The sequence below is a fragment of the Hibiscus syriacus genome, unplaced genomic scaffold, assembly GCF_006381635.1.
Source record: "Hibiscus syriacus cultivar Baekdansim isolate YM2019G1 unplaced genomic scaffold, ASM638163v2 tig00017959_pilon, whole genome shotgun sequence".
Lineage (NCBI taxonomy): Eukaryota > Viridiplantae > Streptophyta > Magnoliopsida > Malvales > Malvaceae > Hibiscus > Hibiscus syriacus.
The window spans coordinates 55343-73346 of NW_024062420.1; the positions used below are offsets into that span (position 1 = coordinate 55343).

Consider the following 18004-nt stretch of genomic DNA (forward strand, 5'->3'; position numbering starts at 1 on the left):
ATATGTGAGCTTCAGCAACACATCATGCAAACCGTAACGTGTCGTATGACGCATAATAAAAGATGCATTGATCTTAATTAAAAATTCGATACGATACATGATGATCAATAAAAAAATGATGATGATAGAAAATACAATTGAATCGTATAATGACATCAGAATAAATTAAGAATACGTCTTGCGAATAAAAGAATATAACAACATAAAAATAATTTCTGAATATATATGTATAGATATTCGTTTGCTTCATGCATAATGTAGGTTCAAGAAACGAATGTTTATCGTACATATAATATGTAGGAGGACATAAAATCGACTAGGTTAAAATATTCAATAACCTATATAAAAGATGGAGCTCAAAACTCAACTTTTATTGACTAGAATTTGGGACCTAAGTTAAAATGGTACATAGTTTAGGGTCAATTTGTAAATAAAACCTTTCCTTTTTTCGGCTGAAATCCCTTTTTAAGACAACATGATGCAGGAGCCAAGCCAAAAAGGCTAACATCCGGAGGTCTCCCTCTAAAGCAACATTAAAACGTTTCTCAAACTCGAAAGTCTTGCGTACGTACATATTTCTCTGGTCAAATTCAAATCCGCGAGCCAAACACACAGGAAAGGCAAACAAAAACCGGCGAAGATGGCGGGGGCAATCTCTGGCCTCGCGTACCCCGACCGGTTCTACGCGGCGGCGGCTTACGCTGGCTTCGAAGGGTCTCCTAATCCCAGCAACAAGGACGTTGTCTCCAGGTTCTCCAACGACACCGCTTTGATCCTCTACGCCTTATACCAGCAGGTAATACCACCATTCTCTTTTCCCTTCTCTCTTTGTTCATTGGATCACGCCTTCTCCAATACGACTCCGGCTTGTTAAGTTTTTGCTGATTTCCAGCAATGTGATGTTTATCTTAATTCGGGTAAGGATTTCTTATATTAGAATTGATCTTCCATATACATATTTAAAGCATTTGAAGTATAATTGTGGTAGATCTGGCCTTGCACTCTGAATTCAAGACAATTCGAATGTTGATCTCTCTAATAATTGAATGAACATTTATGTAGTACTTGAAATATTTAGCTAGCTCATGTTTTGTTAGGTTACTTATTTGCTGAAATTCTATGTGGTTTGCAGGCTACTGTAGGTCGTTGTAATGTTCCGAAACCGAGTTTGTGGAATCCTGTTGAACTAGGGAAATGGAGAAGGTCTGCAAGCTCATTTGCTTCTATCTGTAATTTTACCTTTGTAGTCTTGTTGTTGTTGTGTTATAATGGTTATTTTAGTTTATTATGGTTATGCTTAAGGTGATAATGTTCTGATCTGTTTGCTCAAAGTGGTGCTAATGGTGGCAGGGTTTATTCGGAGAGATGTGAATGGATAGGCATATATGTGGGTACAATGGGTTGATTTTATTAGTTGTTTCAACATTTGGTGACATTGCTGCATTGTTCTGCGTAGTATGTGTATATATGTGTATATAAATGTGCTTGTTTTTTATGTTTGTCTATTGGGTAATTCAAATATTAGATGACCAAAGCAATTTATTATGTCAAATACATGTTGTGTGTAATTTTTCATCTTCTTCCTTTTTGATAAAGCTTTTCACTATTAAATCAGCTGGCAGCAGCTTGGAAACATGGTTTCTACAGAAGCTATGCGTCTCTTCGTGAAGATATTGGAGGTTTAGACCGATAACTTTTTCTGATATTTTTTTTTACGTATATGAATGATGAATCAGTTTAGTTTGAGGGCTTCTCGTCCAGGAAGAAGAACCAGGATGGTTTTCACGAGCTTCTAACTCTAGCTTGGAGCCTGTTACAGATGTACAAATGAATGTGAGTAACCTGTTACTTTCTCATTTTTTTGTTCTTATTTTGATATTTCCCATGATCTGTTATTTTAACAGTTTTGGTTGGGCAACGTTATCATATAAGGGCGCGTAATTCTGTTACAAATCTTCTCAACTTTTAGAGGAGTTTGTGTCTGTACAATTGCTCTTTTCGGTCTGTAGTTAAAATTTAAATGAGAGAATCCATGTTGCTCATTGGAAGTGCTTTTATAGAGGTTTGTAGTTCTCTTCACTTTCTTTTACCTTTCAAACTTGTTTGCATGTTCACAGCATAATTCAAATGTTGAGCCCATCATCGAGAATGGGAATTCTTTCGCTGAGATAATGACAATTACTGCTGAAAATGGAGGAGTGATGGAAACTCAGGACAAAGATTTTGTATCAGAAGGCCTTGGTTTGGTTGTTGTATATGATCAATGGATTTCACCTCCAATAACTGGTCAACATCCTAAAGGCCGATATGAGGTATTGATTCTTTCATTTAAACCATACCTTTCTTCTTCATCTTTCCTTTTTCTGCATCTGAAGAATGTTTGCTCTTACTTGTCAGCATGCAGCAGCAGTTGTGGAAGACAAGATGTATATACATGGTGGAAATCACAACGGTCGTTACCTAAGTGACCTTCATGTAAGTAATTTGTTTACCTTTTAAACATGCAATACACATTATTATGCAATTTCTGCATGAGTTGTTTTTGTAACATCTTATATTATATTCCTTGTGCAATTCAGTTTAATGCATGGTTTTGAACTTGAAATGAAATATTTCTAAATTGTAATTCTCTCTTTCCAGTTCTTTGCATGGCAATTATAATTTAATTTTGCAGTCTTGATAAGCTTTGCATTATTGGTCATAGACTCTTGTATTAAGCTATTTTTACATGACAGTTTTCATGTCCCTAACTTAATGTTTGATACAGGTTTTAGATTTGAGAAGTTGTACATGGTCAAAGGTTGAAGATAAGATTGGATCTAAGTCGGTGGAACCTCCATCTACTGTAAATATAATCCCTTGTGCTGGTCACTCATTGGTTAGTAGAGAACTGACTTTCTTGTTATTTTCCTTTGATTTCTCAAAAGCAATGTTCTCTAAGGAAATATGCACATTTCTTTAGAATATGTTGGATAAATTTTCTTGTATACATGCTTAACTCTCTTTGCCCTTTCTACTTTTTTCCTTGTATACTTTGGAGAACAAGTTTCTTTAAATTTCTGGCCATAGAGAACCGAGTATCTTTTTATTTTCCTTTCATTTCTCAAAAGCAAAGTTTGAGTGCACATTTCATCAGAATCTGTTTGCTAAAAGTTCTTGTATTCGTACCGGTTGTCTTTCTGCAGTTTTATTATTTAATTCTCTCCCCTCCCTCTCTTCTATTTTCCCCATAGATACCTTGGGAGGACAAGCTTCTTTCAATTGCTGGCCATACAAAGGATTCTTCTGAAACTATCGAGGGTACTCGTTCTTTCCCCTTATAACTATTTGAAATTTTGAGAGTATTTTATCTCCATCTTTCTTCTTGTTTTCTTATTCTACTGTTCTGTATTCTTATGGCAGTGAAGACATTTGATCTGCAAACCGGCACATGGTCAACATTGAAAACTTATGGAAAAGCACCGGTATTTATCTTTTCTTCTTGTTAACTGTCTTTCTTTTCCCTGTACCAACTAGAAAAAAAATACAGCACTATATTTAGAAACTATAGCAGGTTCATGGTTGTTGTGGTTTTCACAAAGAATTAAGCCAGCCTTCGGATTTTTTATGTGAATTAATGTTTCGTGCTCAATTGAATATATTATCTAAGAAACTGAAAACTAAATAATAGAATGTTAATTGAAAAGCGATGTTTAGCTGAAAATTTATAGACATTGGTATGGTTGAACAAAGGCTGGAGGTAAACCTTGTGAAGCAAAAATGTTGACTGCATATGTGCGTTTATACAGTTTTCTGCCCATTTATTTTCCTCATGGTAGGTTTTTCTGAAAATTCTTTCCTAATAGTTATGAGTTTTTCACCCTAACTTGAGTGTACTGCAGGTGGCTCGTGGTGGTCAATCTGTGACCCTCGTTGGAACAATCTTAGTAATATTTGGTGGACAGGATGCAATGCGAACGTTCTGGAATGATCTACATATACTTGACCTAAAAACCTTGACCTGGGATGAAATTGATCCTGTGTAAGAATATTTTTGGCAACTTTGGTCGTGCACTGTCTCTCCACACTCCACATATGTTATTGGATGTCTTCATTCTTCTGTTAAAGACGTGCTTCTGATACTTCTAAAGTCTTTAACATGGAGATTGTAAATGATTTTACATTTGCTACCTTCAAAATATCAAAATCTGGCTTGAGCTAGGTTTGTTGCAAAGCACAAGCAGTTTGGTCCATAATTTTGACCTAATAGGTTCCACTATCATACCATCCATCTGATGTTCTAGTTTCTATCTTTTTCCTAAGACTAGCGTGCTATCAAAACTGAATTCACAATTACGTTAGTTTCATTCCAGTAAAGAACTTATTATTTAAATTACCAAAAATGCTATATAATACTGATATTGAGGTTGTGGTCCAAAATTACTTCAAATGCATGGATTCTTTTTTGTTTTTGGTACACTGACATAGGACATGCAGCATACTTGAATCCAAATTCTGCTTTCTAGTACTATATCTGAGCTTCGTTTCTGTGTAACTGATATGTAATCCAACCTCTTTACAAACGGACATTTATGAAGTAAAATTCACATGATATAATCATTGTATTGTACCTCTATTTTCAGTAGTCCCTTGTACCCAATTATTTTATAGATTGGAACAGTTATATTCCACGATAACTCTTGATATTTGTTTATTATCATCGTCATGCAGGGGGGTACCTCCCTCACCGCGGTCTGGACATGCTGCTGCAGTACATGCAGAGCGTTATCTTCTTATTTTTGGTGGGGGTTCACATGCTACTTGCTTCAATGATTTGCATGTCTTTGATTTGCAAACTGTAAGATAATTACTCTTTTGGCCTTTTTGCTTGTGCTTTTGAGAAATTAGTGTATCTATCTTTACGTATTTGGATTTATAGATGGAATGGTCAAGACCCAGACAACAAGGTGAGTTACCCACTCCCAGGGCTGGCCATGCAGGAGTGACTGTTGGGGAGAACTGGTTTATTGTTGGTGGTGGGGACAATAAAAGTGGTAAATGTCTCACATCGAAATCAAATAGAAGATTACTATTGTAAATTTTTCTTTGGTTGATTTCTCATTAAATGCTTACGTTAGAACTACTATAGTTTATAGTTATACTGTCAAGTGTCTCCCTTTTATATGAAGATAAGAATATGCTTTAGTGGGATCTGTTGATTGCTTGAAAAAGCTTACTTTTGATTACTGCTCCCTGATCCACATTGCTTGTACTACTCTCTTCTTCCAGGGGAATCCAAAACTGTTGTGCTTAACATGTCAACCTTAACCTGGTCAGTTGTGACATCAGTTGAAGGGCGCGTTCCTCTTGCTACTGAGGTATTTTACATTTTACACGTTCTTGTTACCTGTAAAATGATTACATCATACATGTGGCATGCGGAAAATCTTTGTTTATACTGCGCATCATATGTGTATTTGTTTGATTGTGCCGGTAATGTTACAATGGGTCAAACTTCTCAATTTGGATCAACAAGGACTGTTAGAGAAGCCTATAAATAAAGTAGATTTTCTACGTTTGTTACGCTTCTCTGTAATTATTATGACCATTTGACTGGATTTCTTCAGTGACTTGTTCATTATGTTTTCTCATCAACTAACTTCATTGGCTTTATAAATAGGAGATAACTTCCAGTGTCATCGATTGAAGATACAAAGTTTCTATCTAATTGTCTACATTGTAGGGTTTAAGTCTGGTCGTAGGCTCGATTAATGGGGAAGATATACTTATATCTTTTGGAGGATACAATGGGCGCTACAACAATGAGGTATAGATGGTTTTAACATCTTTTTATATGACTTGGCCTTTTCGTTACTATATATGATCGTTTATGGTTGGCCATCAGGTTAATGTTCTTAAGCCAAGTCACAAGTCAACCTTGCAATCAAAGATGATAGAGGGTCCTGTTCCGGATAGTGTCGTGACAAATCCTACCAGAGATTTAGAATCCGAGCTTGATGTTGATCAAGAAGGAAAAGTACGAGAAATTGCCATGGATAATTTTGAGCCCATGGTATGTAATATTTTGATAGTCAATATCAATTCCATTTAAGCTTCGTTGAAAACCTGTGGTTGAAATCTTCTAATAGAAAACACATACTTGCTCTGTTTCATATATCTGACGTTGAAGTTTTTATGTGTTCAGGTTCTCAATTTCTGTTTCGTCGGTTTTCTTTCTCTCAAGTTTATTGTGTATGCAGAAATCCAAAGGTGAGGAGACTGGCGAGCACATTCTAGCAATGCTCAAGGCAGAGAAGGAAGAACTAGAATCATCACTCCACGATGAGAAATTGCTGTCTGTCCAGCTAAAGCAAGAACTAGCAGATGCAGAGTCTCGAGACACAGATCTGTACAAGGTATAGTTCTTTCAGATGTAGAATGGCGTTTCACGTAATTTTTCGACTGTTTCAATCGTGTAAGTTTGAAAATTTCAGCTTAGAATTTTTACTAACTAAATTCCATTTACATCTTAGGAGCTCCAATCCGTACGTGGTCAACTTGCCTCCGAGCAGTCAAGATGTTTCAAATTAGAGGTATATTTGAAACAAGAGAACAATGGTACATTGCTTATAATGTATTCGACCTGTTTTCCTTATCGAAATCAGCAAATCAGGTAAGGTTCACTGATACCGAAAGAATTTGAAATATATCTCCACTTGGCTGTTTGTATGGAATTCATTTGCCAGATAGGGTATCAGTCTACATTTAAATGAAAATTTTGTTTGTACGAGGACACTTGTATCTCTCCAATGTACTGGACTCTGCTTGTTGTAGGGAAAAAAGCCTCTGACTGTCTTCTTGAATCAACAGGTGGATGTTGCGGAACTGCGACAGAAGGTTCAGGTAATGGAAACACTAGAGAGGGAACTCGAACTCCTGAAGCGACAAAAAGCCGCATCCGAACAAGCTGCCTTGAATTCAAAGCAGCGGCAGGGCTCAGGTGGCCTATGGGGTTGGCTTGCAGGGAGCTCTCCACAAAGCGATGACGAAGCTGAAAGCCTGATTTAATAGTGCTTGCAGGAAAGTGATACCTGGTGCAATGTTCTATCCACATGGTCGTGTATTCGAGCCATGGAAACAGCCTCTTCCTGCAAAAAAGCTGAAAGGTTGCAGACCTCAAGCCTCCCCCAGATCTTACAATGGGAACCATATGCATTGGGTACAATTTTTCATCAAAATTTGGGTAAAATATACGTTTTTTTTATTCTACTAAACCTGGTTCTTTCTATGATCGGAATAAGAAGTCTAGTTAGCTCAAGTTAATGCCTTCGAAGGCTTGATACATAATTGGCCAATCGATCGTAATTTTTATCTCGAGTAACATGTTCAATTAATAAATTACAAACTTGTTTCGTGCTCTTTCCCGTCTATCAAAACCTGAAAATCAACATGGGGAACTCAAAACAGCCTTAAAGCAAACAAGAATGAACTAATCCTTTCACACTGATTTCAATCTACTAACATCAAACCCTGACATTCAGATCAGGACGCGACTATCAGCACCTCGAGTATGAGATTTAATCTTTTCGTAATGCAAATCATATATCAAGGAAACAGAGAGGCAACGATGTATTAGGTTCAATGCAAGCAAACCGAGTAGGAAACATTGACAAATCCACAAACCAAGTTCAACGTAATCCTTTGAAAGAAACAAACTAGAATTCAATAGTCATTGACAAAAAAAAACATTTTCCCCTCCCACGTTCAACTACTGCTGACGGACTTCAGCTTTCTTCTTCTGCCAAAGCCTGTCAAGGGCACTGTCGGCATCACCCTGCAAACATAAGCAAATTAATACTTGAGACACAAGTCAACTTCATCATATGATCTTTTAAACGAAGGAAAAAAAAACATCGCAAAATTAATAATCCAGACTTCAGCGCAACAGCCCAAAACAACTAATTGGCTAGTAGAGAGCCGCCAACACAGACCTGGGCACGGACAAAGCCGCAAAGAGCAAAAGTGGAGCATGTTCCGGTGTATCTGCTGAGCTCGTCCAAGTGTCCAACATTAATCTGAACCGAGGCATGATCCTTCGAAGTGATCAGCCTATTGGTGGCCGAACTGCAACAACATACATATAAGCTTCCAACACAAGCAATGTATAAGAGCAAACGTTATGAAACAGGGGTGACCGTCAGGATCAGTACCATTTTCTGGGGATGTAAAGATCCATGTTTTGACCCTCTTCATTCTGCATCTTTGAAAATTGCTTAGACCAACAAGAAACCCTAAAAGCTCAAATCACCTAATTCAACACCAGTTTATAGTCATCAACAAAAAAAAAAGCATGCCCAGAAAAATAAAGATTAGGTAAATTCATTTCAACTTCTATGCCCCGAAAATGAATTCCTAATTCGAAAACCATAAAGAATCAAACAAACATTTCTAGATAAAACCCCAAACCCAAGCTTAACTATTGTTGTTTAAGAAAACATTGACGATCATGTTTATATTAACATTTTAAGAGAGAAGAGAAATGCATGCTTGTCAGAACACTCAAGTAACATACAATTTAGATATATTTAGAACTTTGAAACATGAAAGTTAAATCCAGATAGAGAGGGAGATGCACAAGATGAGAAAGAGAGGCTGCTGCTGCTGCTGCTGCAGCAAATGAGGTCTAAAGCTCTTTGTTTGGTGAATTATATGCGAAGAAAAATAAGCCCTAATTTCTTTTCAGATTTAGCCCATTTGTGAGTATAAATCTGATGTGTTCCGAACTGAGCCCGTTTTGCTCTTTAAATAATACGTTTTTTTGGCCCAATAGGGCAGTCCCAAAAAAATTATAAAATAGGACACATACACTTTTATTTTGGGATCTACAATATTTTTTACAGATAAAAAATATTTTTATTGAAACTCATCACCTCGACATAACGAGTTCCATGAAAACTGTAAAAAATACAATAGATCTCAAAATAAAACCCGGGTGCCCTAATGGGCCAAAAAACCCGTTAAAATACTGCTCGGTCCATTGAACTCAATTAGAACCTACTGTTTGCAAGGGCGAAAGTCCAAACCCAAACATGTTCTTTTGTTTTATAATCAAATCTAATTCTTAAATAAACCCTAATCAAGATTATTTTGTTTGTATAATTATATATATTTAATTTTTTTAAAAATTTAAAATTTAAAATTTTATCTTATAATTTATTGTTAATTATAATAAAAAAATTCATTTACTTATGGTTTTTTTTTATTTTCTAAAAATTGTTTACTTGTTACATCTGAAATATATTTAATAGAAATAGCCGGTCTAACTTTATATTAGTAAAATTTTAGTAGGGTAAAATAGGCATAGATTAGCAGATTATGTGGTGGTTAAGCAATTTTGAAGGTGAGTGTAACTTGTGTGGTTGAAACTTGAATGAAAGGGGGTAATTTTTTTTATTATTAATGTAGGTAAGTAAAATGCATTATCTGCTTAAAAATAGCTCTCAATCATTTGAAATTAAAAGCTCACACATCTGACATTCCTATTGCTTGAATCCGAGATCTCAAGTAATAACAGTAACTCGTTTACCACTGAAGTCGTTCGATTCGTGCAAAAATTGATAAATTTGGATGACAATAACATAAGTAGACTCTTAATTAGTATAAAATAACAAAACACCCCTAATGTTTGATTATAGTATCAATTTGATCTATCTCTCTTTGGAACATATCACCCTAACATTTCATTCTGAGTTAAAAAAAAACTATCATCATCTCCCTCCACGTGTTCTTGTTAACTCTTGACATTGAATGATGGATTTTTTAATTAAAATGAATCGTTTGGGGACAATATACTCCCAAAAAAATAGGGATTTTTTTTTACTCAAATCGACACTATTGTCGAATATTAATAATGTTTTGTTGCATTATACCTTCTTAGTTTCATCGACGCGTTTAGGGCAGGTGAGTGAGCGGACTCGGATTCGAAAACACTTAAAATGTATTTCTATCGATTTTGTTATTATTAGGCGTTTTATCGGTTTTGTTAACATATCCGATAAAGTACTATCGATTTTATTTTTTTTTCTATTAATTTTGTTATTATTGAATACTTTACCGAAAATATTAAAAAATATTAATATTTTATGTAGAAATTATAATGTTTTAAATAATATTTTATCGATTTTATTAAAATAACAATAATAAAACTGATAGCGCATTTCTTTAATGGAGTTGCTTGAAATACTTTCTCACTTTATGTTTTAAACCTTTCTACCGGAAGTCAAAAAACAAAAACAAAAACTCTGGTTTCGCGGGTTACCTTTTTACAGAGTTTCAGCTTTATTTTTGCCGTAAATTCCGACATCCCTTGTCTTCAACTGGGTCCCATTGTATCTAAGTTCAAACTATTTTATCTTCTTTTATTGGTTTAATTAACATCTTCTATTGTAATGTAAATTTTAGTATTTCTTTTACTTTTTTAAAATTACCTATATCTAAATTTTTAAATAATTTAAATTAAATATCATAAAATTATATCATCAATATCTGATTTATTTTACTCAATTATAATGTTATTTAATGAAATTTAAAAGAATTGTCCGTCCAGCTCAGTTGATAAGAGCGCAAAGCTCTTAATCTTGTGGTCGTGGGATTGAGTCTTACGGTGGACAATTCATAATTCTGACTGTCGGAGGTCTACCACGGAAGATTCTCTCAACCTGGCGTTGAGGGCAGCCTACTATCCTACCTCCCCTTACCCCATTACATATGGAAATAGGATTAACTAATTTTTTTATATATAAACAAAATTTCTGGTTAATATATAATTTAATGAATAGAATAAAAGTGGCATTCTTACAGCAACCGAGCAACACATATAATAAAAATATAAAATTAATGGTTACTTGTATACAGGTCATAATTTGTATTTTATTGCATTTTTAATAATATAAGGGAAACTATACTGATAGTAACTTTTAAATTATTTAAATTCGATCACTGAACTTTTAAAACTCACATTATAGTCATTGAATTTTTAATTTGATTATATTTCCATTTATATTTATTGTTATCTTTTGAGGTTTCAGGTTCGAGCACCGCGTATACTAGGAGTACGAGCATTCGTTGTCAAATGATTGAGAGTCTTTGAACATATACTAACTTGTATTTATCCCAGAAAGAAAAAAAGCGTGTTTCTTTATTTTATCGGTGTATTATAAATTGTACTTGGTAAGGACCTAACCATGGACTTTAGAAAATCCCAGGGTCATTTGCTAATAATTGTACATGTTCCTTTGGCCACCACTTGAGGACTATTTTTTTTTTTTGAGTTTTACTTTTGAAGCATTCTCACTTTGTATTGTTTATGAATATCCCACTCATAATCTCATATGGCCAGTTAGGTTTCGTACATTTTCAATTGCATATAGATTTTAGTGTCAAAAAAATTAATACATTGATTTTTTTTTTGAAATTTTGAGATTCGGGTGGGATGAGACATGTTATATAATAGATAGGTTCAGGACAAGAAGAGGCTGAATTAGATTTAAGGTAAAAAATCAACGACCCAATCAGATATAAACCCTTATATATATATATATAATAAATGATTATATTTATATTATTACAAAATATCAATATGTCATGTCAGAATTTTAGTCTAAAAAAAAGATGAATTTTGGGTTAAAGAAAAACTTGAAATTATCAGTACGAGACGAGATCGGATATAAACTATATATTTTTGAGTCAAGGTCGAAGCGATCAAAAAACCGGCCCAGACAGTTCCATGCAACCTTTCCCATCCCTAAATATATATTGAATTTACTAAATATATATAAAAAAGTTATGAGTTTAAGATTTATAATAATTTATTGAATATAACTCATCAAATTATTTGAATGATAAAAAAATATTATTCTCCTTAAAATTTTAAATGTAAACTATGTTTATAGAGCGTGTGTTGTTAATGACATAAATAGATTGAAAACAAATATAATCTTATAATCACCTCAAATTATTAAAAAAATACAAATAAAAGCTATTTTATAATCACTCGACGATTATAAATGAAGAAAATTTAAAGGTTGTAAATATAGACTATTTTAATTTATATTGTATTTTTATTTTTAAAGATTAAATGTCATATTGATAAATAAATATTGTTTTTAAAAAAGTGAAAATATTTTATCTTTTTATAACTGTCATGCCAACAATTTTAAATAAATAAATAAAAATTTAAAAAAATAAATTAATATTTTCAGATAAAATTAAATTATGTAAAAGTATAAAAAATGAGCTCATAAATGTAAATACAAACAATATTTTTTTATTTAAATTACTTTTGGATATTTAAGTAATTGGTGTATATAAATCTGTTACACAAAATATTTTTTTCATTAAAATAGGGGAAATAGTACCTTCCTAATTTGTATAAAGCATATGATTAAACCACACTAACACTTCATCCCATTTTCTAATCGAAATTGATGAGAATATTAAGTGCAGAGGAAATTCATGAGACAATAATAGAGAGTTCTTCAAGAACCATCTACGTACCCAAATTAAAGCCTATTCTTTCAACAAACATATAGTAAGGTTTGATAGAAAGTTAGATCTGATTTACTTGGAGAAAAAACAATAAATTTATTTTATAATGTTATTTCAAAGAATTTTATAAAAAAATAATTATTAAGAGTTTATGTGCGGTATTTTTTTAATAGATTAAGATGACTATAAGGTAGTATTTCTTTAAATTTTTTCTTAATTATTGATAATATATACACTCTTTGCAGATACAGTTGCTCGAATTCAAAACCTCTAGATGAAATGATACTCTTTTTTACCACTAAGGTCACTTAATGAATTAATATATATAATCATTATATCCCTAGTCAATTACAATATATAGAAAAGACGCATGTGACTTACTAGAATAAAATTTAAGGTGTGATCATCAAATCATTTTTGCTTGTTCAGCGTACAAATAACTATCATTACCATACAAATGGTACACGCATGAAAAACCACTATAAATATTAGAGATGGCAACGAGTCGGGTTGGGTCTGATTTTTTTCAACCCACCCAATCCGAAAATATATATTCTCCATCCGAACCCGACCCCATCCCAAAAATATATATCCTCCACTAAACTCCGATCCAACCTAATTTCTTAGAGTGTAAATTCGACCCGACCCGATATAAAATAAGGACTTAATAAAATAATAATATTTTTAAAGAAATTACGTTATTATCCCATATCGGATCGGGTCAGAGTTTTCTCACCATCAACCCGAACTTAACCCGATCCGACATCATTCTCTTAAAGAATTTGACCCGACTTGATCCAAATATGATTTTTTTTTTAAATCTGACCCTATCGAATCGGAACCTGTTAGGTTCGATGAAGCTCGATTGATCAACCGAAAATGAGCTAAGAGGGGGTGAATTAACAATTTAAAATTGAGAAAATAACCTCATTGACCAAAAATGCCTTATAATATATGATTTTAACCAACTTTTTTTGGATTTGCCAAAATGACCAACTAAATCGCAATGCAATTATTCAGGAAACAATTAACAATCATGCACCTTAAAACAATTGAATCAGCAACCAATTGCATTAGTATTATACGATTAAATATGTCATAATTAAATGTCAATCTACAATCAATCGCGGTTATTGCAATTTTAAGCAAAATATTCAAAAATAATATCACTATTTAAGGCTCAATCCCACATAGCATTGCGATTTAGTTGGTCATTTTGGCAAACCCAAAAAAAATTAGTTAAAATCGTATATTATAAGGCATTTTTGGTCACTGAGGTTATTTTCTCTTTAAAATTTAGGGAGTAAGGAGTATAAATATAGGGAAATTTGCACAAAGATTTATAGTGGTTCGACTTATCAACCAAGTCTACATCTACTACTTATGCTCGTCACTTAGGATTTTCCAACAAATCCTCTAATTTATTCTTTTTTCCCCAAGGATCAAGAGTAACCTTTATAACTTCATAGTTTTTTACTTGGCTAAACTATAATCAAAACCCTTTACAAAAGGATAATAAAGTGTAAACAAAAAACCTCTCAAAAGAAAGATGTTTACAAAAGAGAAAATAACCCCAGTGACCGAAAATGCCTTATAATATACGATTTTAACTAATTTTTTTTGGATTTGCCAAAATGACCAACAAAATCGCAACGCGAACTCTAATTTTTCAACTCAGTTTCCAAATTCGCAACGCGATTTTGAAAAATGTGTTGCGAGAGTTTGAAAAACGTGTTGTTGCGATAGTGAAAAAGTGTTGCGATAGTGAAAAATCCAAAATAAGTTTACATTTTAACTATTCCAAATTCACGTGGAGTTTGAAACAATAAAGAATGTGTTGCGATAGTGTAAAAGATTCCCAAGCCATTTGTAAGATCTTAGTTTGAAACAATAAAGAATGTGTTGCGATAGTGTAAAAGATTCCCAAGTGTTGGCAATGTTCAATCTCACATAGTATTGGAAACACTATTGGGAATGGGTATTTAAGGCTTGGATTCCCACTTCCTTGTTGAGTGGAAGAGAACAATGGGGACTCTCGTGCGCCGCCGCCGTCGTCCCGTCTCGAGTTGGGTCGGGTCATGGTCGTGTTCGTGGTAACTGCACGAATACTATTTTTTTAGAGAAAATTCTTAAGAAACAAATGCAATACCATCAGTCATTGCGATTTTGGAAAATCGCAACGCGAACTTAGACTACCGCAACGAATTTGGAAAATTGCAACGCGAACTTGGATTATCGTAACGAATTTGGAAAGAGATAATAACCTCAGTGACCAAAAATCCCATATAATATATGATTTTAACCAACTTTTTCCGGATTTGCAAAAATGACCAACAAAATCGCAATGCGATCGCTAATTCGCAACGCGATCTCCATTATCGCAAATCAGTTTCCAGATTCGCAACGCGATTATGACTATCGCAATGCGATTTTATAATTTCGCGTTGCGATTTTCCCAATTCGCAATGCGAATAAGTAAATCGCAATACGAATTTGGAAAATCGCAATGCGATACTAACTATCGCAACGCGATTCTGACTTTCGCAACGCGATTCTGACTTTCGCAACGAGATTCTGAAAATCACAATCATCTTTAAAATCCCAATCACAACCGGCTTCACCTTTTGGGACTGTTAACTTAGGTGATTTTTAAATACAAATGTTGTATTATGTGTATTTTATGTGTGCACTTTTAACATTTTCAGTTAGGCATGTATTAGTAACTTGAGTTTGAACATTGCTATGATCTGTTCAGTTGTTATCACTTATTAGACATTCATTTGACTATCGCAACGTGAAAATGACTATCGCAACGCGAAAATGGCTATCGCAACGCGAAAATGGCTATCGCAACGCGAAAATGGCTATCGCAACGCGAAAATGGCTATCGCAACGCGAAAATGGCTATCGCAACGCGAAAATGGCTATCGCAACGCGAAAATGGCTATCGCAACGAGAAAATTGCGATTTTCTCGTTGCGATATCCATTTTCGCGTTGCGATAGCCATTTTCGCGTTGCGATAGTCAGTTTCGTGTTGCGATAGTCTGTTTTGCCTTCAACATAATGCAGATTGAAAATCAACAAATCAACTATTACATTTCAATCAATTAAACAAGCACAAATAAGAATTATGTACACATCAATTAAACAAATTAACATTTACAAATCATTATTTACAAATTAATTAAACAATCAAATAATAATAATAATTCTTATTTCCTCATCAATTATTGAATCAATGAATCAACTTTTGCACCCGTACATCCATTTCACGCAGCTCACTTAAGGATTAACCTGCAGAAACCAAACATTTGCTCAAACAAGACTTCCTACACATCTAAAACCTATAAACAGCAAATTGTTGAATTCTAGGTACTTAACCAAACATTTTCAAACCAAAAGGAGTATATATGTTAACAAAACTTGCATTTGACTTATCAATTAACAATGGATACTTTCATAACGCGGATACAGGTAGGCAGCGTCTCGAATATATTGCTCTAGCCATATAATGCCGAAACCACAAGCCTACTGCAGCTCTATCTCTATCGGTGGGAGGTAGAAACTTTGTGCTTCCCGTCGTCAAACGCACCAAGCACAAGCATACGAGAGGACCACAATCCCCTCTGACTCCCGGCATTTGTTGTGGCACGGTCTCGTCTCTGACAACTGTGACATTGAACTTCTTTGGCTTCTTGTGTCCAGAATGAGTCCAATAATTAATCCCATCCAAGAATTTAGCCAAATGAGAGCTCCATCCCTTGATAATATCTCTCAAATCAGACAGTGATATGTAATTTATCAATCTGTCATATACTATTATCTTCAGGGATGGGAGCTGAAGTTGGATGAGAAGCCAATGACGACGTTCCAAAACAGGGATAAACACCTGCAATCATAAGTAATAATTCATTTATTTGCGCACTTATTTATGATCACCTTTAAAAAATTTAAAAAATAAACACTAACCTTATCGACCTCCCACCATGCAGGATAAAGTTTAGCTTGTCCATTGCCCAACAAAAATGATTCATCTCGTTGATTCTTCAAGTGAACTGCGTGAAAAGCCGCCGGCATTATTGTATATCGCGAATTTTTTTAATTTTTCCTAAGCTTCCTTATTATTAGAAGACGTGACACCCACGCATCGATATGTTGTTTTACAAAAAAAGACATATATTAGTGAATTACATTAATTTTTAAAAAAAATTAATCAAAATCATATATAAGACAAATATAAGACTTACCTCCCCATCGAAATAGCCACTGTCTTCAACCCCTAATAACACACCCCACCAAGACCGATTAAGCAACAAATACATCTCATCGTTGAGTTTGCTTATGTCAGTGTAACACCCTTGGCTCCGCTCATGTAGATAAAAATCAACTGCGGTCTTAGCCCAAAGGGTATTATCCAGAATTGTTTCCGGTAGTTGTCTCCTCTCCACTTCAGATACCGGAAGGGTACTAGCCGGTAACTCATACGAGAGCCAACTCTCATCTATCATGTCCGGCAACGGTGGGGGTTTCTCAATAATTCGATATATTACCCCATGTGAATCGGGCTCTGGAATGGTGGGAGGGACCTGTTCAACGATGACAGAGGCCTCTTGAACGGTGGGGGGACTCTTGAGGGATGATAGGGGCCTCTTGAACGATTGGAGGGGACTCTTGAGGGATGACAGGTGAGTCGGGCTTCTTCTCGCGGAGTCTTCGCACCATTGGGGTGAACGGAGATGTAATAGCACGTGCACGCCGTCTGATGCGTGAACTCCGTCGTGCAAGGAAAACCCGACGTAAAGCATCCACCTTATCGGGCCGCTAAAAAAAATTAATACATAAATCAGTAAATAAACAGATATGATATTAAACAAAGACAAATATGTTTCAAACTTGCATTGTATTCACCCAAGTCATTATTCTATCATAGTTTACAAAATGCATCAGATAACATTCCAGAAGTAAGCACTTATATAAACATTTAAAAGGACAACATATATAAACATTCCAGAAGAAGAATAGTTTACTTTTGCAACACGAAACTTACTTTCGCAACGCGAAAATGACTATCGCATTGCGATTTGTGTTTCGCGTTACGATTTTGTCGTTGCGATTTTCATTTCGCATTGCGATTTTTTCGTTGCGATTTTCATTTCGCATTGCGATAGCCATTTCCGCATTGTGATAGTCATTTTCGTGTTGCGAAAGTAAACTATTCTTCTTCTGCAAATTGAAACTTGAATTGATTGCATTACTTCAACCAAAAGGCAAAAACAAATACTAACAGCAACCGAATGAATTTATTAAGCAATCTAAGTGAAATGGTTAATCTAAGTGAAATTACGAGTAAATTTATCATCAAGTTAAATATGAAAAATCTTAAACTTACTTACCTTGTTGCGTAGAGTATGAACCTCATTCTGCAACGATGCTATCATCTCACGTAGAGCGGCTACCTCACCGCGTAAAGTAGACACC

The 18004-nt window shown here is 34.4% G+C and overlaps 2 protein-coding genes across 3 annotated transcripts; one reads left to right on the top strand and one right to left on the bottom strand.

Annotated features, from left to right (window-relative positions):
* The first annotated feature begins 512 nt into the window (after nucleotides 1–512).
* Nucleotides 513–7304, top strand: LOC120208972 (acyl-CoA-binding domain-containing protein 4-like). The gene is made up of 18 exons (XM_039208074.1): nucleotides 513–796; nucleotides 1133–1203; nucleotides 1616–1679; nucleotides 1762–1833; nucleotides 2118–2312; nucleotides 2398–2475; nucleotides 2768–2878; nucleotides 3234–3300; nucleotides 3403–3464; nucleotides 3882–4021; nucleotides 4711–4837; nucleotides 4919–5033; nucleotides 5269–5357; nucleotides 5723–5806; nucleotides 5885–6052; nucleotides 6240–6395; nucleotides 6513–6572; nucleotides 6850–7304. Exons 1-18 carry the CDS (start codon nucleotides 641–643, stop codon nucleotides 7045–7047), a joined length of 2013 nt encoding a protein of 670 aa, XP_039064005.1. The 5' UTR covers nucleotides 513–640; the 3' UTR covers nucleotides 7048–7304.
* A 280-nt stretch (nucleotides 7305–7584) lies between these two features.
* LOC120208958 (40S ribosomal protein S21-like) lies at nucleotides 7585–8744 on the bottom strand. 2 transcript variants are annotated; one of them, XM_039208064.1, is made up of 4 exons: nucleotides 8615–8744; nucleotides 8190–8287; nucleotides 7971–8103; nucleotides 7585–7813 (listed from the first exon to the last, which is right to left on the bottom strand). In XM_039208064.1, the coding sequence occupies exons 2-4, from the start codon at nucleotides 8237–8239 to the stop codon at nucleotides 7748–7750; spliced, it is 249 nt and encodes an 82-aa protein (XP_039063995.1). In that variant the 5' UTR covers nucleotides 8240–8287; nucleotides 8615–8744; the 3' UTR covers nucleotides 7585–7747. The 2 variants fall into 2 exon arrangements, with proteins under 2 accessions (XP_039063995.1, XP_039063996.1); XM_039208065.1 differs by having other exon boundaries at nucleotides 8552–8738.
* Between the last annotated feature and the right edge of the window lie 9260 nt (nucleotides 8745–18004).

Excerpts from the sequence above, each read along its gene's own strand:
- LOC120208972 (XM_039208074.1), top strand. The coding sequence starts at position 641 with ATGGCGGGGGCAATCTCTGGCCTCGCGTACCCCGACCGGTTCTACGCG. Across the intron at positions 797-1,132 it reads TCTACGCCTTATACCAGCAG|GCTACTGTAGGTCGTTGTAA; the intron begins GTAATACCACCA and ends TGTGGTTTGCAG. Across the intron at positions 5,807-5,884 it reads ATGGGCGCTACAACAATGAG|GTTAATGTTCTTAAGCCAAG; the intron begins GTATAGATGGTT and ends GTTGGCCATCAG.
- LOC120208958 (XM_039208064.1), bottom strand. The coding sequence starts at position 8,239 with ATGCAGAATGAAGAGGGTCAAAACATGGATCTTTACATCCCCAGAAAA. Across the intron at positions 8,104-8,189 it reads CTTTACATCCCCAGAAAATG|TTCGGCCACCAATAGGCTGA; the intron begins GTACTGATCCTG and ends ATGTTGTTGCAG. Across the intron at positions 7,814-7,970 it reads GCGGCTTTGTCCGTGCCCAG|GGTGATGCCGACAGTGCCCT; the intron begins GTCTGTGTTGGC and ends TTATGTTTGCAG.